The sequence below is a fragment of the Perna viridis genome, chromosome 12, assembly GCF_037379345.1.
Source record: "Perna viridis isolate PV_CMFRI_1.1 ecotype Kerala chromosome 12, ASM3737934v1, whole genome shotgun sequence".
Taxonomy (NCBI): domain Eukaryota; kingdom Metazoa; phylum Mollusca; class Bivalvia; order Mytilida; family Mytilidae; genus Perna; species Perna viridis.
The window spans coordinates 16,256,827-16,278,641 of record NC_142456.1 but is presented as its reverse complement, the minus strand read 5'-3'; the positions used below and the strand labels follow the sequence as shown (position 1 = coordinate 16,278,641).

Below are 21,815 nucleotides of genomic sequence, written 5' to 3'. Positions count from 1 at the left end.
CAGCTGAACAGTCAAAAGTTATAATTATCTTTGCTAAATATTGCATAAACACTGCATGTAATGATTAACGTTAACGGGAAGTTACCTACAGAACAGGTGACATAAGTCAGTATACATGTGTCAAGATATCTGATAAGACCAAGGCACCAATAGTCATACAATGATTCTATCAGGGAGAACAATGATTCTAAGCTTTTATACTATACTATTGATAACTGTTGCTGTGAGTGAATGTCATGGTGAACCTTTGAACCCTGATTTGTCCATTATACTCAAACGACTTGGTAAAGTATATGTTAACTAACATCGAATTAGCAAGGGCTATCATATAATTTCGACTATAAAACTTCATATTCAAGTAAATACAAACCAATGTCAAAGATAAAGCAAAACTATCATTATTAAGGAGGTACACCTAGGGTAAGGGACATAACTCATGAAGTCAGTGATATGTTTGTATCATATTCAATTTCACCAAGTCCTCTCAAGCTTTTGTTTGAAGCAGAATAAAATGAATTCAAATTAATTAGATGCTTACACAAGATTGATGTAAAAAGCTAAATACAAACGTTCCAATTATTTTTAATAGTTGTGTCCCTTACCCTAGGTTTACCTACCTAAATAACAAATATATTTATGGAGTAATCAAGGGAACCAAGAGTAGCGGAATTTAAAGGAATGTAATCCAGGGACAAATACCAGACATGGAAAACAGACACGCCCAACAAAGAACACAAAATAACCGAATACGTACTAGAGGGATGTTGCCACAAATAAAAGGAAAATTGACGATACGAAATAAAAACTCATCGCGATTGTCGTATAGTTTAGTCAATAATTTTCCTTTACCATCGATCTCTATGTGTCGCTCAAGAAATGAGGGTGTCTAAACAGCGTCTGTTATATCTCACATCTCAAGTCCTTTATGGTAGATACGATGTATAGTTAAAGCATTCATTATCACAACTTAAACTTATAAAACAATAAATATGTTAAAGAATGACAAATTGATTACCGTGAATATATTCACTCTAAAGAATTTGTACTTTAAGAATGGTACTTATGATATTTACAATATCAAAATTTAGAAAATCAAACGAATTTCTATGTATTTTACAATTAGCAGAATATGGCATATATATAGTCAAGAATAAATATGAAACAGTTTACAAACCCATGATGTTCATCTTTTTCGTGATCGATACATTCAGTTATAACGCCTAATATGCCCTGGATCGAGTTAATATGTTACTGGGCACTTTCATTGGTGTAAAATTAAACAAACAGGTTACATTCTGAATTAGAATACTACTTCATTTGCACCATTCACTATAAAGGTAATAGCAAAGTAACATTTTAATGTAGATACACTTGAGCGGAGAGTGCTAGTCCTTGAAGAGGAAAACACTGCACTGAAGAATGAAAATAAGCATATCTGGGCTGCTCTACAAAATTGCCGATCAGCCATCAAACCAGGGGAACACGATGCATTAGGAAATGTCAATCAAAACACGACGATAAATTCATTATCAAACAAAGCAAACATTCATATTCGAGATCACAGCGCCACCTACAGCAAATCAAAGGAAAACCAACTTACAAAAGAATTAAAAAAACGCCTACTCATGGGAGGTATGTGCATTATTTCACCTACTCATGGGAGGTATGTGCATTATTTCAACTACTGTGAAAGTACTTATATTCGTGGGGTATCGGTTTTCGTAGATTTTCTGGTGTAAATCGTTAAATCCCCTACGAAAGTACTTTGGGAAGTGTCAAACCGCGATTTTAAGAATGTTTTGTTTGTTTGTTTGTTGGGGTTTAACGTCCGAGCAGCAATATGTCAGCTATATTCAGACGATGAACATGAAATTGATGATAAAATGAGCATGAAATGATGATAAAATGAAAAAGGGATGGGACACCAGGACAATGGGGTCAATAATTTTTGATTGCCACTGGAAATAGGGAGAGGTGGGTAAGGTCGGGCAATTTAGCCTCCTGTGGCGGAGCCCTATGGTTCCTACTCCGGGGGAATACCACAGTAGGGTTTTTTAACGTGCGAGGAAAGTGGCATCTTTCCCAACACGGTGCACCACTATGGTTTGCGGTCAGGTTTTCCGTATTATAGCCTGACAACCCCAGCATGTAACACGCCAGGGGTACCCCATTCCACCACCTGGGGCACACATCCCAGTTTCTCTGTGGGCAGAGTGCCCTAGCCCCCGGCTAGGCTTCTGAGCACTATTTAGCAGCCTTTTACGACAAGCTTAGCGCTGCTGCAGGCCTATTCTTTTAACACCCGGACCTGCACGGGTGATTTTAAGAATGCACCAACGATTTGTCTGTAATCCAAAACAAATAATATCCACGAATAAAGGACTTTCACGGTAACTGTGCTGTGGCTGAATTAACGAAAATTTACAGTAAAGAAAATCACTGGAAATTACTCGAGACGGTCCCTGTTAAGATAGTCATCCACTGTCCCCCTACCCTTCGAAACTTTTGGATCCGCAAAAAGAACCTTAAGTCAAATGGTTTGTTAAATTTACAATATATAAAACGTATTTTTTGTATTTAAGAACCACTGGGTCGATACCGAGGGTATTCACCAACAGACTTGTCTGACCCCGAATTATATCATATTTTATCTACCCTATTTATGAAACCTTGCAGTATTCCAAATTTTAAAATACGTAAAACACTGAGGTTTCATTCCTTGCATTGCATATGGTAGAATCTCTCTATGATGGATTGATGGATTTGGCTTCCTCTTTCGATAGTTTTGGTTTTGAGTACTTCTTGTATACAACTAATATTTTTAGGACGCTTACCCTACCGGTGCACCTGGTCCATGCTCCCAGTTTTTGGTGGCGACCGAGTTGCTCATTTGCTTTTGTTGCTTTGTATGTATGATTTTGGTTACTTTATGTTCTTTGTTGTGTGTGTCTGTTTTTCATGTCTGGTCTTTGTCCCTGGATTGCATTCTTTTGATTACCGCTATAACCTTGGATCCCTTGATTACTCTTTTATTATGATCTTGCTACTTGTTTGATTTTAATCCTGCTGATGAAAGGTTACTCCTTGAAAAACATGTACAGCATATCGAAATTTACAATATATAAAACTGGTATATTTTGTATTTAAAATGAATTTCTTAAGTAAACAACAACAAGCATAGAATGTTAAGATTCTTACGATTATATCAATACATTTTACAAGAGTTCCCAATGTAGGTTACTGTTTTTTTAACAAGTCTTCCTCCACATTTTACAATATTTTCATTATATCAGAAATGTCATTTAAAAAAAGATATCAACTTTTTCAGGAGTATCGACAACACCTTCGACTCCAATTAAAAAAGTAGCATTTAGAGCATACTTGAAACACGAGATTCCAACTACAGGATTTCATCAGGCAATCGAGTTTGATGATGTCCTTTTAAATATTGGGCATGCGTACGATCCCCGACACGGATACTTTACTGCGCCAACTCGTGGAGTATACCTCGTATCAGCTTTAGCAGTATCAGATTATAAATCCCGCCTGAGCCTTTTCATCGTCCAAAATGGCAATACAATTGAAAGTCTTGACACCGGAAGCGACAACGACTACGCGTCACAAAGTAAATCTTTTCCGGTACTTATGGAGGAAGGTGACATGATTTGGGTACGATCTCGAGAGGGCTTCGAGGGGTCGAAGCTTATTGCAGTACATAATATGTTTACTGCAGTCTTACTTTTCGCACTATGAAAAAATAGACTGTTTAAAAAAATTATTTTAGATAAATAATTTATGTAGCATAGCATTGTTGTCCTTAGTTGTGTCAATACATCTTGGTAAATTTATGATTGTACATGTATGATTATACATGGTAAATGTTTGTTAGTATCACATCAGAATATATGTTGTATGCATGTAGTTTTTTTTAGGACAAAAACTATTAAAACAATCTGTTTCATCAACCGTACTATATTTCGTAATACCAATCATCAAAGAAACCCAACAACGATGCTACTTCACAAGGAACCCATAGAAATGACCCAGCTAAGAAAATAAACATGAAGTGTTTTGATAACAATGTGTGCCACTAGGTCAAAAACTCGTTATTTGAAAACAATTTAAAGTACAAGATGAATTTTTATTTGCGCGTTTAGTATAGTTTTACTATATCGCTGATACTTGACATTCTAAAACTTCTTTTATCGTAACAAAGATAAAGGACAGTACTTTTAAGTCATTAATATTTTTTATATATATTTTTCGAGACTTCTTGCACTCGATTTTTCAGAAATTGATATATTAATACTCCACGTTATGTTGCAGATCTGTCCCGTGTTTACCGCCATAGCGTCATATTTCTAGCTTCATAAGAGATAAAACTGTACCTGACGTGTTCTACATATTTCTTGCTTGTATGAGAACGGGGAGTTTACTTGAAATGAGCCCTGTGCAGGTCCGGGTGTTAAAAGAATAGGCCTGCAGCAGCGCTAAGCTTGTCGTAAAAGGCGACTAAACAGTGCTCAGAACCCTAGCCGGGGACTAGGGTGCTCTGCCCACAGAGGAACTGGGATGTGTGCCCCAGGTGGTGGAATGGGGTACCCCTGGCGTGTTACATGCTGGGGTTGTCAGGCTATAATACGGAAAACCTGACCGCAAACTATAGTGGTGCACCGTGTTGGGAAAGATGCCACTTTCCTCGCACGTTAAAGAACCCTACTGAGGTATTCTCCCGGAGTAGGAACCATAGGGCTCCGCCACAGGAGGCTAAATTGCCCGACCCTACCCACCTCTCCCTATTTCCAGTGGCAATCAAAAATTATTGACCCCATTGTCCTGGTGTCCCATCCCTTTTTCATTTCATCATCATTTCATGCTCATTTTATCATCAATTTCATGTTTATCGTCTGAATATAGCTGAAATATTGCTGCTCGGACGTTAAACCCCAAACAAACAAACAAACAAAACATTCTTATGATCGGTTAGCATTGAACATTACTCAGTTCCCGATTAGGGCACAGGGACTTGTTACAAGACTATTTAGGTTATATACATTAGCACGGCGCCGATATATATGTTTGACAATTAGCGACTTTGAAGACTTCAGTCTTTGATTAAATAATATGTTGTTTTTCTTTGAGTATCATAAGTTTGAGCACCACTCCAACAGTATGGTGTCTTTTAGTTTTTATTCTATCTGTCCATATTTAAGCACCATTCTATTTGTTTCATATTGAATTAAGGTGCTATGCAAGCATTACGTTAGAATAGATTCCATCTTAGGGCTTTTTAATGATATTTCAGCGTAATGAAGGAGTTTAGAATTTCTGTGTTCTGGTGAAAAAAAACAAAACAAAACAAAAACACATTAAAACAAATATTTTCCAAATTTTGTACAAAAATCTGTATTTACTATACATTAAGTTCAATAGAAAAATTAGCATATGACCTTTATTTACGCATTTTGTTATTCCTAAACATATGAACAACAAACCAGAAATATGTGTTTTTCAGGTATTTATAAACATATAAAAACTGTATTGTGATAATTAACAGAACGGCTTTAGGCTTCCTATAAAAAGCTTCAATCATCATTTTGCTACTTCCCAGTGAACTACTTGTTTTGTGAGCTTTTAACTTCACAATTCAGTAGGTCAAATGGTGCATTTTTTTTCATTTTGAAATTAAAATGTACGATGAAAGGCCATTAAATACTAAAATCAGATTTCACACGTAACATGACATACTTAATTATGTCAGCCATTCAAACACGAAAGACAACTGGAATCGAAATCATACGCTTTGAACGTTGTTCACACGATCAAAAAAGGTTTTAAAGTGTTGATTTCATAATTTTATTGTTCTCCGCAAGAAAAATATGATAATGAAGAATTTATTAAGTTATAGAGTATGATAAACGACAGACTTAACTAGCATGAAAGAGGAATTTTAGTTCACTGCATTAATGCGTAATATAGCAAGAAACAACTGTCTTCGACCGCCTAAGATTTTCAGGTATCGTTTCAAAACACGTTTAACATTATTGAATGCAAAATACTTTACATTTGCATTATTTTTTAAAAAAAGTTTTTACAAATCATCTCTTTCATACTCTAAGTAAAGCGAATGACTTTGAAAGTTCCTGTGAATTTTAAGTTATTACTGCACTTCATATTAAGGTTAAGAGAGTGTCCTTGTATTCATTTAACAAGACGCACAACAGTAACTAAAAGTTATAAGACAACAATTAAGCCAATACTTATAACGATAGTCTTTGCTTCAATTGTATGTGTTTGTTAGCATCAGTTGTGGATAAAAAAATGCGTTTATTCTGAAACGAGTGGGTGAGTGTTTTATTTTATTTTATTTTATTGTAAAAACTTCATTTCAAACTCCCAGCATAGACAGCCTAAGTGAACACATATAAGGGTCCCTATTTACAATAAGATTTTTCTTTCCAAGGAAAGAAAAACAGATGATATAAAAAAGGTATCCATTCATAATTATATATGTTAAGTATAAAAATGAAGTATTTGATATACAATTTATTCTACGGGATGATTTTGTGAAAACTCAGTATATAACATGAATTTGAACACACATTGAACTACCTACATGAATTATAAATGAAAATAATATCGTTAGTTGTAACTTGCTTCAAGAAGTGCACCTCCTTGTATAAATACCCTAAAGGACCCAAATATTATTATTTCAAATGTCCTTCTCGATTGTTTTGATTCTAAAATTTTGAGACAAGATATGAAGTTAATGGTGATAGATAGATTTAAGAGGTTACTGTACTTGTGTTTTATAGTCTCAATATTTGCCATTCGACATACCCTTAACTTGCAGTCCGTTTTCAGTGTATATGCAATTTTGGATGTGTAAATAAACCTGTCCCGGCTTCCCAATTTCGCCCCAATTAATTCTTCCTCAAAGATTTCTTCCCATTTGCTCATACATTTCGGATTAAGTGTTTTTATTCATTATTTAATTAAACTTGACTCCATAAAGTGCATTTCTCTGATATCATACTATGCAAAAGTAAATATTAGACTGTGCAAATGAAACATATTCTTAAAAGCATGACAAAGATCAATTTGTAGAAAAAGCACTAAAGCAATTTAATAGCATGTCATAGATTCTTGTCTCTTAATGACGATTTCCCAATAAACGTTGTGTTCTCAATTTCAGTATTTGGCGGCCTTGCCAGGGTTTATCAGTAAACAATCATATGTTAATTGAATAAATTAAACACCAGTCTATACCAGACATCTGTTAAAATCCTTTTCAGTCCATTGAGTATGCAAGTCTCGTTACGGTTTTACCAGAATGGGTCCTAGTCTACTATTCAAACGCATGTAGATTTGTCATTTACAGAGAGTTGAATTCAGATTAAAAGCAAAAGGTCTTTTTGTGTAAAAAATTTCGAAAAAAAATGACAATTTTTTTTTATTTTCTTCATGATAAAGGTGTTGAGAAGAAGCATAAAATAGACGTGTTGCATAGTAAGACGGCCTTTCAAAATCCCGGAAGTAAAAAATAAAATGCAGATCGCTTTTCGGATTTCAATACGTTCCACATCGGAAAATTAAACTAAGACGAGACTTACAGACCCAATGTCGATTTGCTTCGAATATTTGTAAGCCAAACACCTGCATAAACTGAACAGAATCCAGTCCAAAATGGGTCCGATTTAGCCAGGTTTCAGTGTAATATTTCTAATATAGATGCAGTGGAGGGAAAATACAGGTTCTCGAAGATGAAAATAATGCATTGAAAGATGAAAACAAGCAAATAAGATCGGCAATGCGAACTTGTATACCAAAAAAAGCAATTGCGAAAGAGACAATACCATGTAATCTTACAGACACTACGAAGATAATATCAGGACAACTCGACAAAAAGAAGAGAAAAACTGAGAGACGAAAAAAAGACAAATTTTTAAGAGAAGTATTCTATGATAGTACTTTTCATAATTTGGTACAAAAGTATAGATAACTAGATTTGATTGATAGATGCAGTGTAACAGGTGTTCTCCCTACTTCCCTATGTTTCATCTGCATTGAAAAAATGTTTATATGCCTCCATGGTTTTTTTTTCATTTTTCACCAGCGGTCATCTAAAAATGGAGGCCATTTCAGAATGTACAAGATGACCGATTAAAGGTCCTAGTGGTGTAATATTTAAAAAAAAAACTTAACGAGGGCAGATGAGTATGCCAAATGAAAAGATGTTTTAATTTTTTAACACTCAATTCCTACAGCGATAGAATTCCCTTAAAGAGTAGATTTGTGTCTACCAGTATACTGCCTTTATAGTTCTTGGAAAGTGTAGATTCATCACTAATGAATCCCACTGGCATATCTCTATGTTAAAAGAATAAGTTCTAGTTCAGAAATAAGAGATTATCAAAATGTTACGTTATAAACATATACGAACGATGGCAAAATTAATCGTTTCTATGCATTATTTTTTACTACAATCGGATGTTGGCAGGTTTTTCAATGCTTTATAAAAGGCTTTGGGTTGACCTATAATGCATGCATAAAATGAAAATCTCCATAAATCTGTCTAAATATTGCGCAGTGTTATCTTAAATTTACAGAACCGATTTTGATTGCAACTAATTATTATCTCTCTGCCTTACGATTCTATTAAATGGTTGGATATTTGGTACATGTAGTAGTTATAACGAGGATGAAATTGTTCATTTTCTCTATTTATTGTACTTACTATGTACAATTACTTACATTCAGTTGTATGTAGTGGGTGGATGTAAATACCATTGGTGGTTATTTACACAGAATGTTTTATTATATCACCTTTCTGATACATTTTCATCTTAATCAAAGTATCAACGGCTGCGCTGTGCTGTATTGTGTACTGCCCTTGCACCAATCGATTCTGATATTGTATTCGATTGATGAGATACATTTTGTAAATCCAACAAGTTCAAAATTCAAAGAAACTTACACTAAAAATATGAATTAAACATAAAAGGTTCTTACACAAGTGAAGATTAAAGATCGGGTTATCTTTTACGAGTTTGAGAAATACCAGTCTTTTTTCACTAGTGGAAGATAACCCGATCTTTGTTCCGCAACGAGTATAAATACCTGTTTCTTTCGTGAAATCATATGTTTTTGTTCGCTTCTCCTAGAGAGCGCCGCCATTTTTTGTAACATAGTATATAGTGACGTCAAATTTTCCATTGCCCTTGTTTTGAATATGTCTATGACGCTGCTTCTTTTAAGACGTTTCATTGGCTAAGAGAACAAATTACGACAAGCGCGTGTGACCTCGTCTTACACGAGTCATTGCAACTCGCAAGAGACCACTTCTGAAAGACTATTATTTGTTCAATCGTTTAAACAGGGCCTTTTTAGTCATTAGTTTTTTGCACTTAATTAGTTTGTTGTGTTGCAAATGCACAATTTATGATTGCAACTGTTTTTTTAGTTTTGAACCAGGCGTCTCCAATAAGAAATCACAAAATAGCGTTTTGTGCAACTCTAAGGAACAATATTCCTTACTAAGGATACCATCAAACAACCAAGTACAACAATGTTGAGTTAAACATGGAGGCGCCTACGACCCACGTCATGGAAGTCTTATGGATCCCATCCGTGGGATGTACCTCGATTCAGCTGTTCTCAGGTCCACTTATAACGGTCGTATGAGCCTCGGTATTGTTAATAATGGCAAAGTAATAAAGTATCTTGATACTAGCAGAAATGGATATTACGCTACCCAAAGTAAAACTTTTCCTATTCTTTTAGAACAAGATGATATGATTTGGGTACGATGTCACGAGGGTTTCGAGAAGAAAACAGTTCACTCGTCACATAACAAGTGTTCTGCTGTTTTACTGTTTGAACTTTGATTTTTTTTACACAACGAAGACTTTTAATTTTGTCTCAGTTTCTAATAGTTTATATGTTAACGTACAAAAACAAAGGAGTAGAGCCAGGAATCTAGTTTAGCAAAAAACATACAAAACATTCAGTTAATAAGTTTATCCTAAATATCATGATCTGTATCCAATAAAATATCCTCTGAAACTTGGGTATAAAGTAATTTTCCTACCTATCCCATCCGAAACAACAAAATAATCCAAATTTTACGTAGCTATCTTTATAGAAATCAGAAACGAAGTGATTGATGTATGTCAAAACCTTCCAAATTAACCAAATATACAGTTATATCTCAGGTACAGTTATAGACAACATAACCAGATTGTTATTCGGTTGCATTACTTTTCAGATAGTTTTCCTTTCCTCTTTCGACTACCATGGACTTAACTTTTTATGAGAAACTCGGCGGGTGTTTCGAGAAAAGCAGAGGACGCTTACCCTACCGGTGCACCTGGTCCATGCTCTATGGTCTATGCAGTTTCTAGTGGAATCCGAGTTGCTCATTTGCTTTTGTTACTTTGTATGTATGATATTAGTTACTTTATGTTCTTTGTTGTGTATGTCTGTTTTGCATGTCTGGTCTTTGTCCCTGGATTACATTCTTTTGATTACCGCTATAACCTTGGTTCCCTTGATTACTCTTTCAGATAAATGATATGTAGAATGTGCAACTTTAAAGTGTAATAGTTCTTGAGTTGGTTGATTTTTTGCGGGCGATGAATGTATGTTTTTCTCAAAATTACAGATATGAATATAGGCAGCACTATCATTACGTGAAATATATATACATCGATTCTTTAGATGTGTTTTTTCTACACCATGGTAGTACCTTAAGTTTATATGGATTGTTACTTAAAACAATAAAACCTGTATGAATTTGTTATGAGATGGAATAACAACTTAACATTTCAAAATCTCATATTTCAACCGGAACTAAAATAACAGGGGCAATAAATCGGTAATTTTAATGCAAGGCCTAGCCTCAAGGAAATACTAGTATTTATGTCGAAAATGATCTTGTTTAATTTCGTATCAGAAAAGATTGAGCTATACTTGTTGGTTCACACATGATCATGTGGTATTTATATTAAAAAAAAATGTCTCCTTATGCAGAGGGTTTTATGGATACATTGATTGTCCTGGGTAAGTTATACTGCCTTCAACATTGAAAATGTCCTTGCCTGTGGTGCAGGGCATTATCAATATTTCAGAAAGAGTAATCAAGGGGACTGAGATTCAAGCAGAAAGAACGCAATCCAGGAGAAAAGACCAAGCTGGGAAAAACGACACATACAACAAAGAACATAATTACCAAAATAATACGTACCACGAATCAAAAGTAAATAGGCCACTCGCACTCCACTAAAACTTGGAGAATAGACCAGGTGCACCGATAGGGTAAACGCCCTCTGCTTTTCTAGAAGACCCCGCCTAGTGGTTCATAATAAGTCAAAACCAGGGTAGAAGGAAGAAGAAAGGCAAACTATGAAACGTTGAAAAATTGGTTCTCATGGAGCAGATGGATACACCGTTCATGGTGACGACAATAAAACTTCTGTAGTGATGACTTCAATCTTAACATAACCCTGTTCCCGAAACCTAATTGTAATAAGGCCAGCGCGGTACAACAAGTCTGCGTAGTTACGGCAAGCTCTGACATAACGTATCAGTTGTGATATGAAAACTCCATACGCAGGTGCTGAAGGGATATTGCCACAGATGAAAGGAAAGTTGACATTACAGTATGAAACGTCATCGCGTTTGTCGTATAAGTTTTAAATATTTCGTTTTTGAAAGAATTGCGTTTGACATGAAAAATAAAATAGACACTGAAATACTCTTATTGGTAGTTATTAGTCATTAGACAAACTCTAATATTCACATATTCATATTACCTACAACCCCATTAACCCCATTTTATTGCATTTGTTCATAGTTTTTTCCATCTGCATTTGTGACCAAACTGACTCGAAATGTCATACAAAGCATTAAAGTATCATAAATATTAACAAGTAGGAATTATTCTCTTTTGCAACGGTTTCTTTCTTTACAACGCCGATATGACTCGTTCCTTCTCTTCATATTGTCGTTTCATTCACTGCAAATGTTAATGCTAATTGTTTGACTGTAACTTCCGTTCATTAGCATGCAACAATTAGTTATACAGATTTAAAAGCGAGTTTGCCTTTTTATGTTTTAATATAACAAAAAAAGACCAAAGACAGATATGCCCGGGAGCCGTTAACAGGATGCAGAAGTGCAGCGGACCTGAAATCGCAACCCACGATATACAACCCCTTTATGAAGTTGCGTACCAAATTTCTGGTGTCTGTGATTTACAGTTGCTGAGAAAAAATGTTACAAAAAATATATTCCTCGCCTCCCGCCAAACCGCCCGTCGTCCGGACCAACATCCAACATAATGTATGCAGATTTGAGTGCAACCCAGCAAATAAAAGTAATCATGTTTTCAATTAGAAATTTAATCAGGGATAGACGGAAGGACTGAATAGGGTCATGCCCAGACAACATTAATAAATCTCCATGTAATCTTGTTATGGCGGTGATTACACATATAACTAATCCTTTAAATATTGGTTTGTTTACTGGAGAAGATACCAAGAGCATTGGCACGATATAAACATTTGGTATGTTTCGGTCCGGCACGTTTTTTAAATAAAATAGGTCTCAAATAACTTGTTTAGAACAAATAAACAACATTTGTCTAAAAGCTAAACCTGACGTTTGTTCTATAATGTCAATAAAACAAAGAAAATAAATCTTATAGAAAGTTCATTACTCCAAGGCAAGTAGCCTTTTATTTGTGAATTGTGTTTCATTTTTATATGGATGGACGAATTTCGGCAAACTACTGTTTGTTCGTTATTTTTATGTAAGAAACTTTGTTTCTTGTTTTTTTAATTCGTTCGTTTCCTTTAGTTTTTTATATGTGTACTACAGGACCCTATCACAGAACGAAAAAGGGCGTTTCTAACACTACTGTAAATAATGTCTGAATATATTTCCTTTGTCATGTACAGCTATTCAATGGAAGAGTAAATCAAGGGAACCAAACTTCGAGCGGAAATCAAAAGAGTTTATTCTATGGGGAAAGAATAGACAAAAAAATAAACACACACAACAAATAACATAAAATATCAACAAAAAAACAAAAAGAAAACAAAATAAAACAAAACAAAAACAACTTACAAAGAAACAAAAGTAAACGAGCAGCAACTCGGTCTCAAATCAAAAGTGGGAGCATAGACCAGGTGCATCGGTAGGTTAACATCCTTTGTTTTTTCAACCCAGTTGCTAATAAAATGTGTTTTCGTGGTAGACGGAGGGGGAAAAGAAACAAAATCGGTTTACGAAAATAATAAATGTTCCTTATTAAATTTACAAATGTTCAATATTTTCCGATTGAAAATAAATAATTTTGTTTATAATGAATGTTTGCCTAAGTAATTCCCAGTTCCAATTTCTGGTACTATATGCCCCTTTGCAATTGCCCACTACTCCACTGAATGGCGTGTTTACTGTTTTAAGATAACAAAAAATCGTATTTGAAGTTGTTTTTTTTTTAAACTCTAAAGACAAAATGATAAAATGGATAAATGTGTATTGGATATAAGAACTGTTCAATGTTTGCTTTACCCGAATTTATTCCATCAATTTTGATTTTAACTTTTAAATCACGCTTTAATAATATACTTGATGCACTTTGACTAATATAGGCACATTCCATTTAAGATTTAAAATGACATTGTCCCAGAACTCATGCATAAAATATTTTGCCCATTGATAACAGGTCCAAAGTTCAATCCATAAATTGTTTGTCATCGTTTGAAATAAAATGTTTCCTTATTATGATTACAAAAAGGTCCAAAGTCCAAACGAGGGTAAGATATGTGTTAGTTTAATGTACTTTGATATGTTCTTTGGCATATTCTTTTTTCAAACTGCTTGAGAGAAAAAAATAAAATAAGAATCCGTCTGTGTGACTTTTCTGGTCCTATAGGGTATGCAAGTCTCGTCACGTGACTCCGTGATTTCATGAGAATGGGTCCTCATCTCCCATTCAAATGCATTGAGATTCGTCATTAATATAGCATTGAGTTCAATGTTAGAAGTAAAATATCTTTTTGTGAAAAAAATACTGATAAAAAATTATAAATATCTAGTTCTACTGGATAAAAATGTTAAGAAAAGCATAAAATAGAAGATTTTGCATAGCAATACAGCGTTTTAATTTCCCGGAAATGAACAATAAAATGCAGACCGGTCTTCGCATTTCAATAGTTATACATCTAAAATTCCGGAAGGAAAACTGAAACTAGAAGGAGACTTACCAATCATATTACTGATCAATATCTACCTTTTCTCGATGTTGTTATAAAAATGACACTTTTGGCAATGTCAATTTCAATAGTAAATACATGTTTTTTGTTTATTTCTTGTAACAAATCAATCGTGATTAATTTTTGAATTATGAATATTCTATATATTTTAATGCTGCTGGTGAGACCTGTTACTCCCTGAAATATGTGTACAGCAAATCGAAATTTACAATATATTATTGGTATTTTTGTATTCAATACTGAAATTTTAAAGCAGAGACGAAATGAATGATATTATAATGCAAACTTATTTAGTTCTAAATTAACTTAAAAATAGGCCGTATTTCTAATTTTGGGCACGCAGAGTACAAGAATCGTGCCCCCAAAATTAACAAATGCTCTCTTCCTAACCAGTAAGTTTTTCATGGTTATCACCGACTGATGGTTATCAAGACTGGTGGTAATCAATGAGTAATTAAGGTAACCAAGGTTATAGCGGTAATCAAAAGAATGCTATCAAGGAACAAAGACCAAACATGGAAAACAGACACACCCAATAAAGAACACAAAGCAACCAAAATCATACACACAAAGCAACAAAAGCAAATGAGCAACTCGGACGCCACTAAAAACTTGGAACATGGAGTATGTAAACACAGATGTTTACCGTTTAAAGTCACTTTAAAATATCGGTTGCGCATGTGAACTGTATTAATTCTACAAAGTAATACAAGAAACAATAACACACCAAAAATTCGAAGTAACCCACATTACACCATGCCTTGGATGCATTGGCGTAAGCGCTGATCGAAAGCTACATGAATAAAATGACAACTTCTTTAATTATCCCAATGCATGTTTCCGTATTTCGTTTATCAGTACGTTTGTGCCACCAGTTTGGGCAGTAAAAATAGTTTTGTATGTCATGTGGATAAAAGCTACATGAATAAAATGACAACTTCTTTAATTATCCCAATGCATGTTTTCATATTTCTTTTATCAGTACGTTTGTGCCCCCAGTTTGGGCAGTAAAAATAGTTTTGTATGTCATGTGGATAAAAGATTTAAATTGAGCACATGCCTACTCCAAAATAGTGCATGGATCAAGCACTGAAGTCACGTAAATGTAATGAAAATTCGGTCAAATATGGCTTTAAACTTTATATTTCTTTATCTCTTTTAACATCAATTAACAGCTGGATGTATTTATCAGCTGTCCTACACTAGAAAAATATTCTTGATGGTTAAAACAATGAAGTCAGGACAGAAAGATTTAAACCTGTTTTAAGAATATTAAGTTACATAAGATACTTGAACAAACCTTTTTGAGAAACAACTACTGAGCCAAGAGTATGGTTTTTTGAAGCATCATCTGGTGAGTTATATAACCATGTAATTTGTATTCTATACCTAATCGGATAACAGACGGCGATTTAGCATTTGCAACTTCAATTATTTTTTAAATTTAAAAAAAAAATCAATACATTCGATATTGCTATTAGGTGCGTTTAACATTGGCTTTGTTCGATTATGGTAATATTTGTATTCTATATTTCATCTGATAATAAAAGACGATCAAGCATTTGCAATTACATATCTCAAAATTAAAACAAGTGTTTGATATTGTTTTTGGGCGTTTTAGATATTGGCTTTCATTCGATGAAGAAAATATACAAACCAAAACCAAAATAGTTCTTTGTTTAAAGATGTTTTGTGATGGTTTAAAACAGAAAACGAACATCAATCATAGTTACTGCATTGTGTGAAGTCCAATACGAGTTTAGGTTGATCCGTAATGAACAAAATTCGTTGTAAACCTGATACTCAAAGAAATCTACGATTGTAAGCTTCTCTTAACAAAAACGTACCAAAACAACTTTCAATGGCACTAACAAAACAACTCTCAAAGTAGAATAGTGAGTTATTTACACAGTTTGTGACATTTATGATCAACAATCATCGGTGTAAACCAGATACTCAAAGAACTTCACCACGAATTTTAGCTTATTTTAACAAAACCGCATTCGGAAAACGATTGGCACTAACAAAACAATGTCTTTCAAAGTAGAATACGATTTAAAATTTTAATCAAGACATGAATAAATCGGTGTAATACACAAAAACGTGCGAACTACAAATTCGCAAAATATATCGCGTTTCTAAATTTGTTTCAATGTTTATTTCAAAATACAGAAACCATAAAGGTCAATCAGCACTTTCTAATGAACATGAAATTATTACTTAAATGTGAAATCATTTCAGAAATCACGTTAACAGAGGTCCGAAGTCCAATGCTAGGCTTTATTTAACAAATAACATGTGATGACTCAAATCTCTTTTTTACAAATTCCTTTTAAACGAATCCATATCAAGGTACAAAGTCCATTACTTACATTTCAAGACCCCCTTAGAAGTAGAACGATATAGGTACACCATACCTAGTTTTTTTTGTTGTTATAGATTTTTTTTCTAATTTTATCAAAGATTACCTTCAATGAACATACTGTAAAAATTGGATACAAAAACAGAGATCACCGAACTCTATTTCGAGACAAATGAATCCCAAGAAAGGCAATATTTTCCATCATTTGGTTTTAGATTCTGTAGCAATTTTCCCCATTTTGCAGACTATTAAAAAATCACTTATGCAGAATTTAGAAAATTTGTAAAAAAAAAATAATTAAAAACTCTACGGCATCACCGAACTTCTTTCTCGACAATAGTTGACAAAATGTAGCATACATGTAAGTAAACCGAAAAAGCATTGTATGTTCAGGGGGTTTTTCTACGTCATAATCACATCTACTATAGACAGTGTCTGAATCTTGTATGTTCTGGACAGTGGTAACAATTTGTAGTTCTTGTATTCTAATATATTTTTCTATTACGTTCTCTTCTTTGTATTCAGTGATAAAAGACCATTTGTTTTCTATATCGAAATGTGGCAAACTTAAATCAAGACTCTTAAGGTTTGCGTCAGATGAGCATCTGTTTGATAGGCTTTGTTAACATTAGTATGTCAATAACATATCTTCTGAATTGCTCCTAAGTCTATAACTTGTCCTGTTCAAAGTTTATATTATTGACAATGGCCATCTTAGGTACAGGTATACTAAATTATTTCCCTTGACCTTCCCATGGACTGTTAACATTTTGATAAGGTTAAAGCTAAACAAACTGATATAAGTATCACAGTGTGGTTCAAAATCAAAGCAAAATTTTCATTTTGTGTTTACTTCGTGAATGTCGTATCAATATAAATAAACAATTATTTGGTTTATCTACATAGTGTTAAACTTTACATAGACGCAACATTTAGTCCTGAGTAAAATAAATATGCAAACTCATAAAGCTCATATATATATATATGTAAATATAATATAACACAAAAAAAACAAATTTTCCCATGTGCATATTGTTTATTGCGCGAAGTGCAGTAGAAAATTTTTTTATCATAGCCAATTCTTATAAATTAATTTAAAAACACATTTTTATCTTTAAACATGAGAAAAGTAGCCCTGAATTTAACTGAATAGGAGCGTGTAAATATTTTTTTTATCCATTGAGATATAACAAAATTATTATAACCAATCAGATTACAGCATTTATCTCAAATTAATTTATTTCAAAATACAGTTTAGACGACGATACAGAAAGAAAAGATGTGTACATTTAGCAATCATAAATGATAATTGAAACATAAAAAAAAGAGTAACTATGTTTCGAGCGGAAATCAAAAGAATATATTCCAAGGAAAAAGATATATATATAGAGAGAGACGGAAAATAGAAACACAGTCTGAATATTGACTGAATGTCGATCAATTTAAAATAAGTCTGTTTTAATCGATTTGTTTCGTGCTGTTTTTAGCTTTAAAGTAACTATGCAATATTGGGACTACTTTAGAATGTTCTGACGCAATACACCGTTCATCATATGATGTGATGTATTTAGACGCATGTTCCAAGGGTCGAAGTCCAAAACAAAGCCTGAAACCTACATGTAAGATGAATCAAATCTCTTTTTTTGCAATACAAATTAACGCTAAAAATATATCAAACCAAACCCAATACAGAGATCAAAGTCCAAAATTACATAACTGTGACTACAAAATAAAAAAAAAAACACAGAAATTGCATAAATGTTTCTTTGGATCGTATGAATATCCCTCAACAAAGCAAACTCAGGTGGAATGTATTTTATTTGAAAATACGACAAAACACGATTAGATGAAATTTACAAAGAGTATTCAATGACTAACGCTTTAAAGCTTTTAATTCTTTGTAAATATCTACTTTTCACATCAAATTCGTCGTTTCGTAATAAGTCCAAAGTCTAGACAATTAGGATGTGTCCATGAATATGTAAATTTCTAATAATGATTATTGTCTTTCCTAAATGCGACAGTATAATTATGGCAAATAAAAAAAAATATTGTAAAAGACAACAAGAGTAGAATACAAAATTTAAAAAAAAACCAATACAGAAATATTTGAGACAGATGTTTCATTTCAACTGATTTGTTTATATAGTTTGTTGAAACGGTTTGAAATTAAACATTGCATATTGTTTCATCTTAAAATTATAATTTTCGCTGGAATATATACTAGTATTCATGACAGCTTTATTATATTTTAATGGTATGTCCCGGATCCCTTGATTCCCCCTCTCTCGTAGATTGGCTGAGAAAACAAATAAAATGTCTACAGTTTTAAGACAGTTCTTGTAAAAACAAACAAACAACATCGAATAAAAATCGAGAAAGAACCATGTAAATAGATGTACTAAAGCAAGCTTTTAAATACTTCAATTTGACAATCCTTGATTAATCTTTCAATATATAAAAGGACTCAGCTAATGTATGGGATTGTAGGGGGAGTGGGAAATGTTAACACCATTCAAAAGGTGCAAATATTGGCATTATGTCAGTTTCAAGTGCATGTAACTTAGCACGCATGTTTAACAAAGTCCATAGTCCATGATGCGTTCAATATTGTACACATTTCTTGAGGGGGGTTAATATAACATGAATTCTTTAGAATTAAAATTGAAACCTATCCACGTTATTTTGATGTAACTGACTTGAACGTATACTACCTTTAATGAAATACAAAGCTTTAGTTATATTAGCATTTTTTTTAGAAAGAAGGTCAACAAATCGGAACTCTAACAGACAGCTGCGTTCAAAAAACAATACAACAATAATACTAATTATAATATTGATAATCAAGAAACATCTGGATTGCTTAAAAAACATTTTTGTTTTGATTTGTTTTGTTTTGCCTTGTTTGTTTGTATTTGTTTGTTTTTCGGTTTTTCACGTTTAGTTACTTTTGTTTATGATGAGGGGACGTGACAGGCAAGTGAAAAATGTAAATAAAGGCCGTACAATTATTGTATTTGATAAAATAAACATTGGTTGAATTTTAATCATATTTAAAGAACAAATTGTAGAACTGAGTTGTCAACTTATTTCTCTACTACAGTAAATTCTGTTTTTTTTCCTATTTGTAATGAAGTTTGTCTTTTCTCCGATACTTCATGAACTCAAACACTCAAGTCGGCATCACATGAATCATATGAAAACACAAGAACTTGTTAAAAAATTATATTCTACTGCATCCTATGTAATAAATATACTATTAATGCCAAAAATGTACAATATATATGTACTCGGTAACACATTGTCAGTAATCAATGTAAATAATTAATCACACCCCTTCAGGCACATGTTGCAAATGTCACAGAAACAAAATATAAATAACGGGCAAAGAAACTAAATACACAATCAGTTTAATGAAAAAATCGGAGTATTTTTTGTTGAAGCATAAAATATTTTTGAAAACATGGCTAATTCAAAATATCAAATTAAAAAACGACATCAAATTAAAATGAAATTATTTGGGCACCTGTTGCAAATTTCGCAGAAATTAAACAATACCAATTAGAGGTAAAGAAACTACGAGTATGTTGAATTCAGTACAAATGTGTCAGTAGTATATTTAGGGATATATTGTTATTTTAAAATACCAGAGAATAAAAACATCAGGTTTGAATGCAAGTTAATCAAGGGAACCTTGATTCGAACATCAATATAAAGAGCACAATCCAAGGATAGCAACTTGACAAGGGAAACAGACACACAAAACAATGGTAATGAAACGACCAAAACAACACGTATAAAAGATGAGCAACCCAGACTAAAGAACGGGAGCAAGGTGCACGTGAAAGGTAAACATTCTCTGCTTTTCTAATAACACCCACCGAGTTTCTCATAAATTGCCACGCCTTAGGTAGACGAATGGGAATAGAAAATAATAATATTCTTTCACTTTGTGCATGTAGGGTTATAGGTAATTTAAAGTAGTATGTTCAACCATATTCTCTATATAATTAAGTGATTATGTCTTACAAATATATATTACATTCGTTTTGTAAATGTTGCTATTGTATACACTTGTTACAATGAGTAACCTCTAAAAATATGAATTATGAGGGTATACACACAACTACTTTCGGCAGAGTAACCGACACAAATCCAGAGACGGCACATGCGCAACAACTTAAAAAAAAACATGTTTTATGCGTTTTATATGGTTATAAATTTAAATATGGCATCGGCAGACATGACATATACAGGATGTAACAAATGTACTTAAAGGGTGATGATAGACCTATTATAACACTCCCCATTGACATGAAGGGGGCATATTCTTGTTATAGAATTATTGGGGAGAAAAGTAAGAAAAATTATTTGCAAGGTCTAGGCAATTATAGACAATAATAAAAAGGAATAGTCAAAAGATGGAAAATCCATAAAAACTGGAAAGCTTTGAAACAACTGCAATTGTTCTGACTTGATACAGGCCTTGGAAATGGTGGTTTAACAAAATTTTATAGCTAAACCTCTCACTTCCATTGCAGTCGTGTTGCTAAAATCAGCAGTCAAAACATTAGTGGGCAAAGAAGGAGGGCTTGGCAATATCGGAGATACAAACGAGGAGGTGATATTCTTAGACAAAACATTAATTGACATGGAAGGAGGGCTTAGAAATACCGGAGATACAAACGAGGATGGGAAAGTATTTGACAAAACAACACCACCGGGAACATCAAACGGGCGACAGACGATAAAAACAATGGAGGAAACACGTGCAAACAACTACTAAAACGTAACAGACGACGGGCAACAGACGATAAAAAACTGTTTTGCCAAAAAAATGCATATTTTGTATTTCTTTTTTGGATATAGACTTTTAGGTCCTACCGTTGTATCTTGTAATGCCATTTCATTTAAACTGTTAAATTTTATGCATATTTTTCTACTAGAAATCAAAGATTGATTACATGATCCTTCTCTCAGATCTGGTATTTGTCCTTTGCGTTTGTAAAACTATTCTCGTCATTATTAAAATGTTGGCTGACAAAAATAATATTATATTAGATAATAAAAGGTAAAAACAAAAATTACCCAACTATTAGGTTAACTTTAAGCAACAGACAGAAAGAATAGCAAGATAAGGTTTGTTTGTTTGTTTGTTGGGGTTTAACGTCCGA

The 21,815-nt window shown here is 33.3% G+C and overlaps 3 protein-coding genes across 6 annotated transcripts in view; 2 read left to right on the top strand and 1 right to left on the bottom strand.

Moving 5' to 3' along the window:
* The window catches only part of LOC148601450 (O-acyltransferase like protein-like), a 45,378-nt gene that overhangs the window by 21,081 nt on the left and 2,482 nt on the right, over positions 1–21,815 (bottom strand). The window lies entirely within an intron of this gene.
* Positions 134–3,803, top strand: LOC148601452 (complement C1q-like protein 3). The gene is made up of 3 exons (XM_088555038.1): positions 134–284; positions 1,366–1,632; positions 3,329–3,803. Exons 1-3 carry the CDS (start codon positions 161–163, stop codon positions 3,751–3,753), a joined length of 816 nt encoding a protein of 271 aa, XP_088411164.1. The 5' UTR covers positions 134–160; the 3' UTR covers positions 3,754–3,803.
* Positions 15,469–21,706, top strand: LOC148601451 (uncharacterized). 4 transcript variants are annotated; one of them, XR_015917071.1, is made up of 3 exons: positions 15,469–15,633; positions 18,129–18,260; positions 19,401–19,641. XR_015917071.1 is itself a non-coding variant. In XM_088555040.1 (3 exons), exons 2-3 carry the CDS (start codon positions 18,203–18,205, stop codon positions 21,425–21,427), a joined length of 303 nt encoding a protein of 100 aa, XP_088411166.1. In that variant the 5' UTR covers positions 15,474–15,633; positions 18,165–18,202; the 3' UTR covers positions 21,428–21,706. The 4 variants fall into 4 exon arrangements, 2 of the variants coding, with proteins under 2 accessions (XP_088411166.1, XP_088411165.1); XM_088555040.1 differs by lacking the exon at positions 19,401–19,641 and adding an exon at positions 21,183–21,706 and having other exon boundaries at positions 15,474–15,633; positions 18,165–18,260; XM_088555039.1 differs by lacking the exon at positions 19,401–19,641 and adding an exon at positions 21,183–21,706 and having other exon boundaries at positions 15,474–15,633.

Excerpts from the sequence above, each read along its gene's own strand:
- LOC148601451 (XM_088555040.1), top strand. The coding sequence starts at position 18,203 with ATGTATTTAGACGCATGTTCCAAGGGTCGAAGTCCAAAACAAAGCCTG. Across the intron at positions 18,261-21,182 it reads ACAAAGCCTGAAACCTACAT|TCGTGTTGCTAAAATCAGCA; the intron begins GTAAGATGAATC and ends CTTCCATTGCAG.
- LOC148601452 (XM_088555038.1), top strand. The coding sequence starts at position 161 with ATGATTCTATCAGGGAGAACAATGATTCTAAGCTTTTATACTATACTA. Across the intron at positions 285-1,365 it reads CATTATACTCAAACGACTTG|ATACACTTGAGCGGAGAGTG; the intron begins GTAAAGTATATG and ends ATTTTAATGTAG. Across the intron at positions 1,633-3,328 it reads AAAACGCCTACTCATGGGAG|GAGTATCGACAACACCTTCG; the intron begins GTATGTGCATTA and ends CAACTTTTTCAG.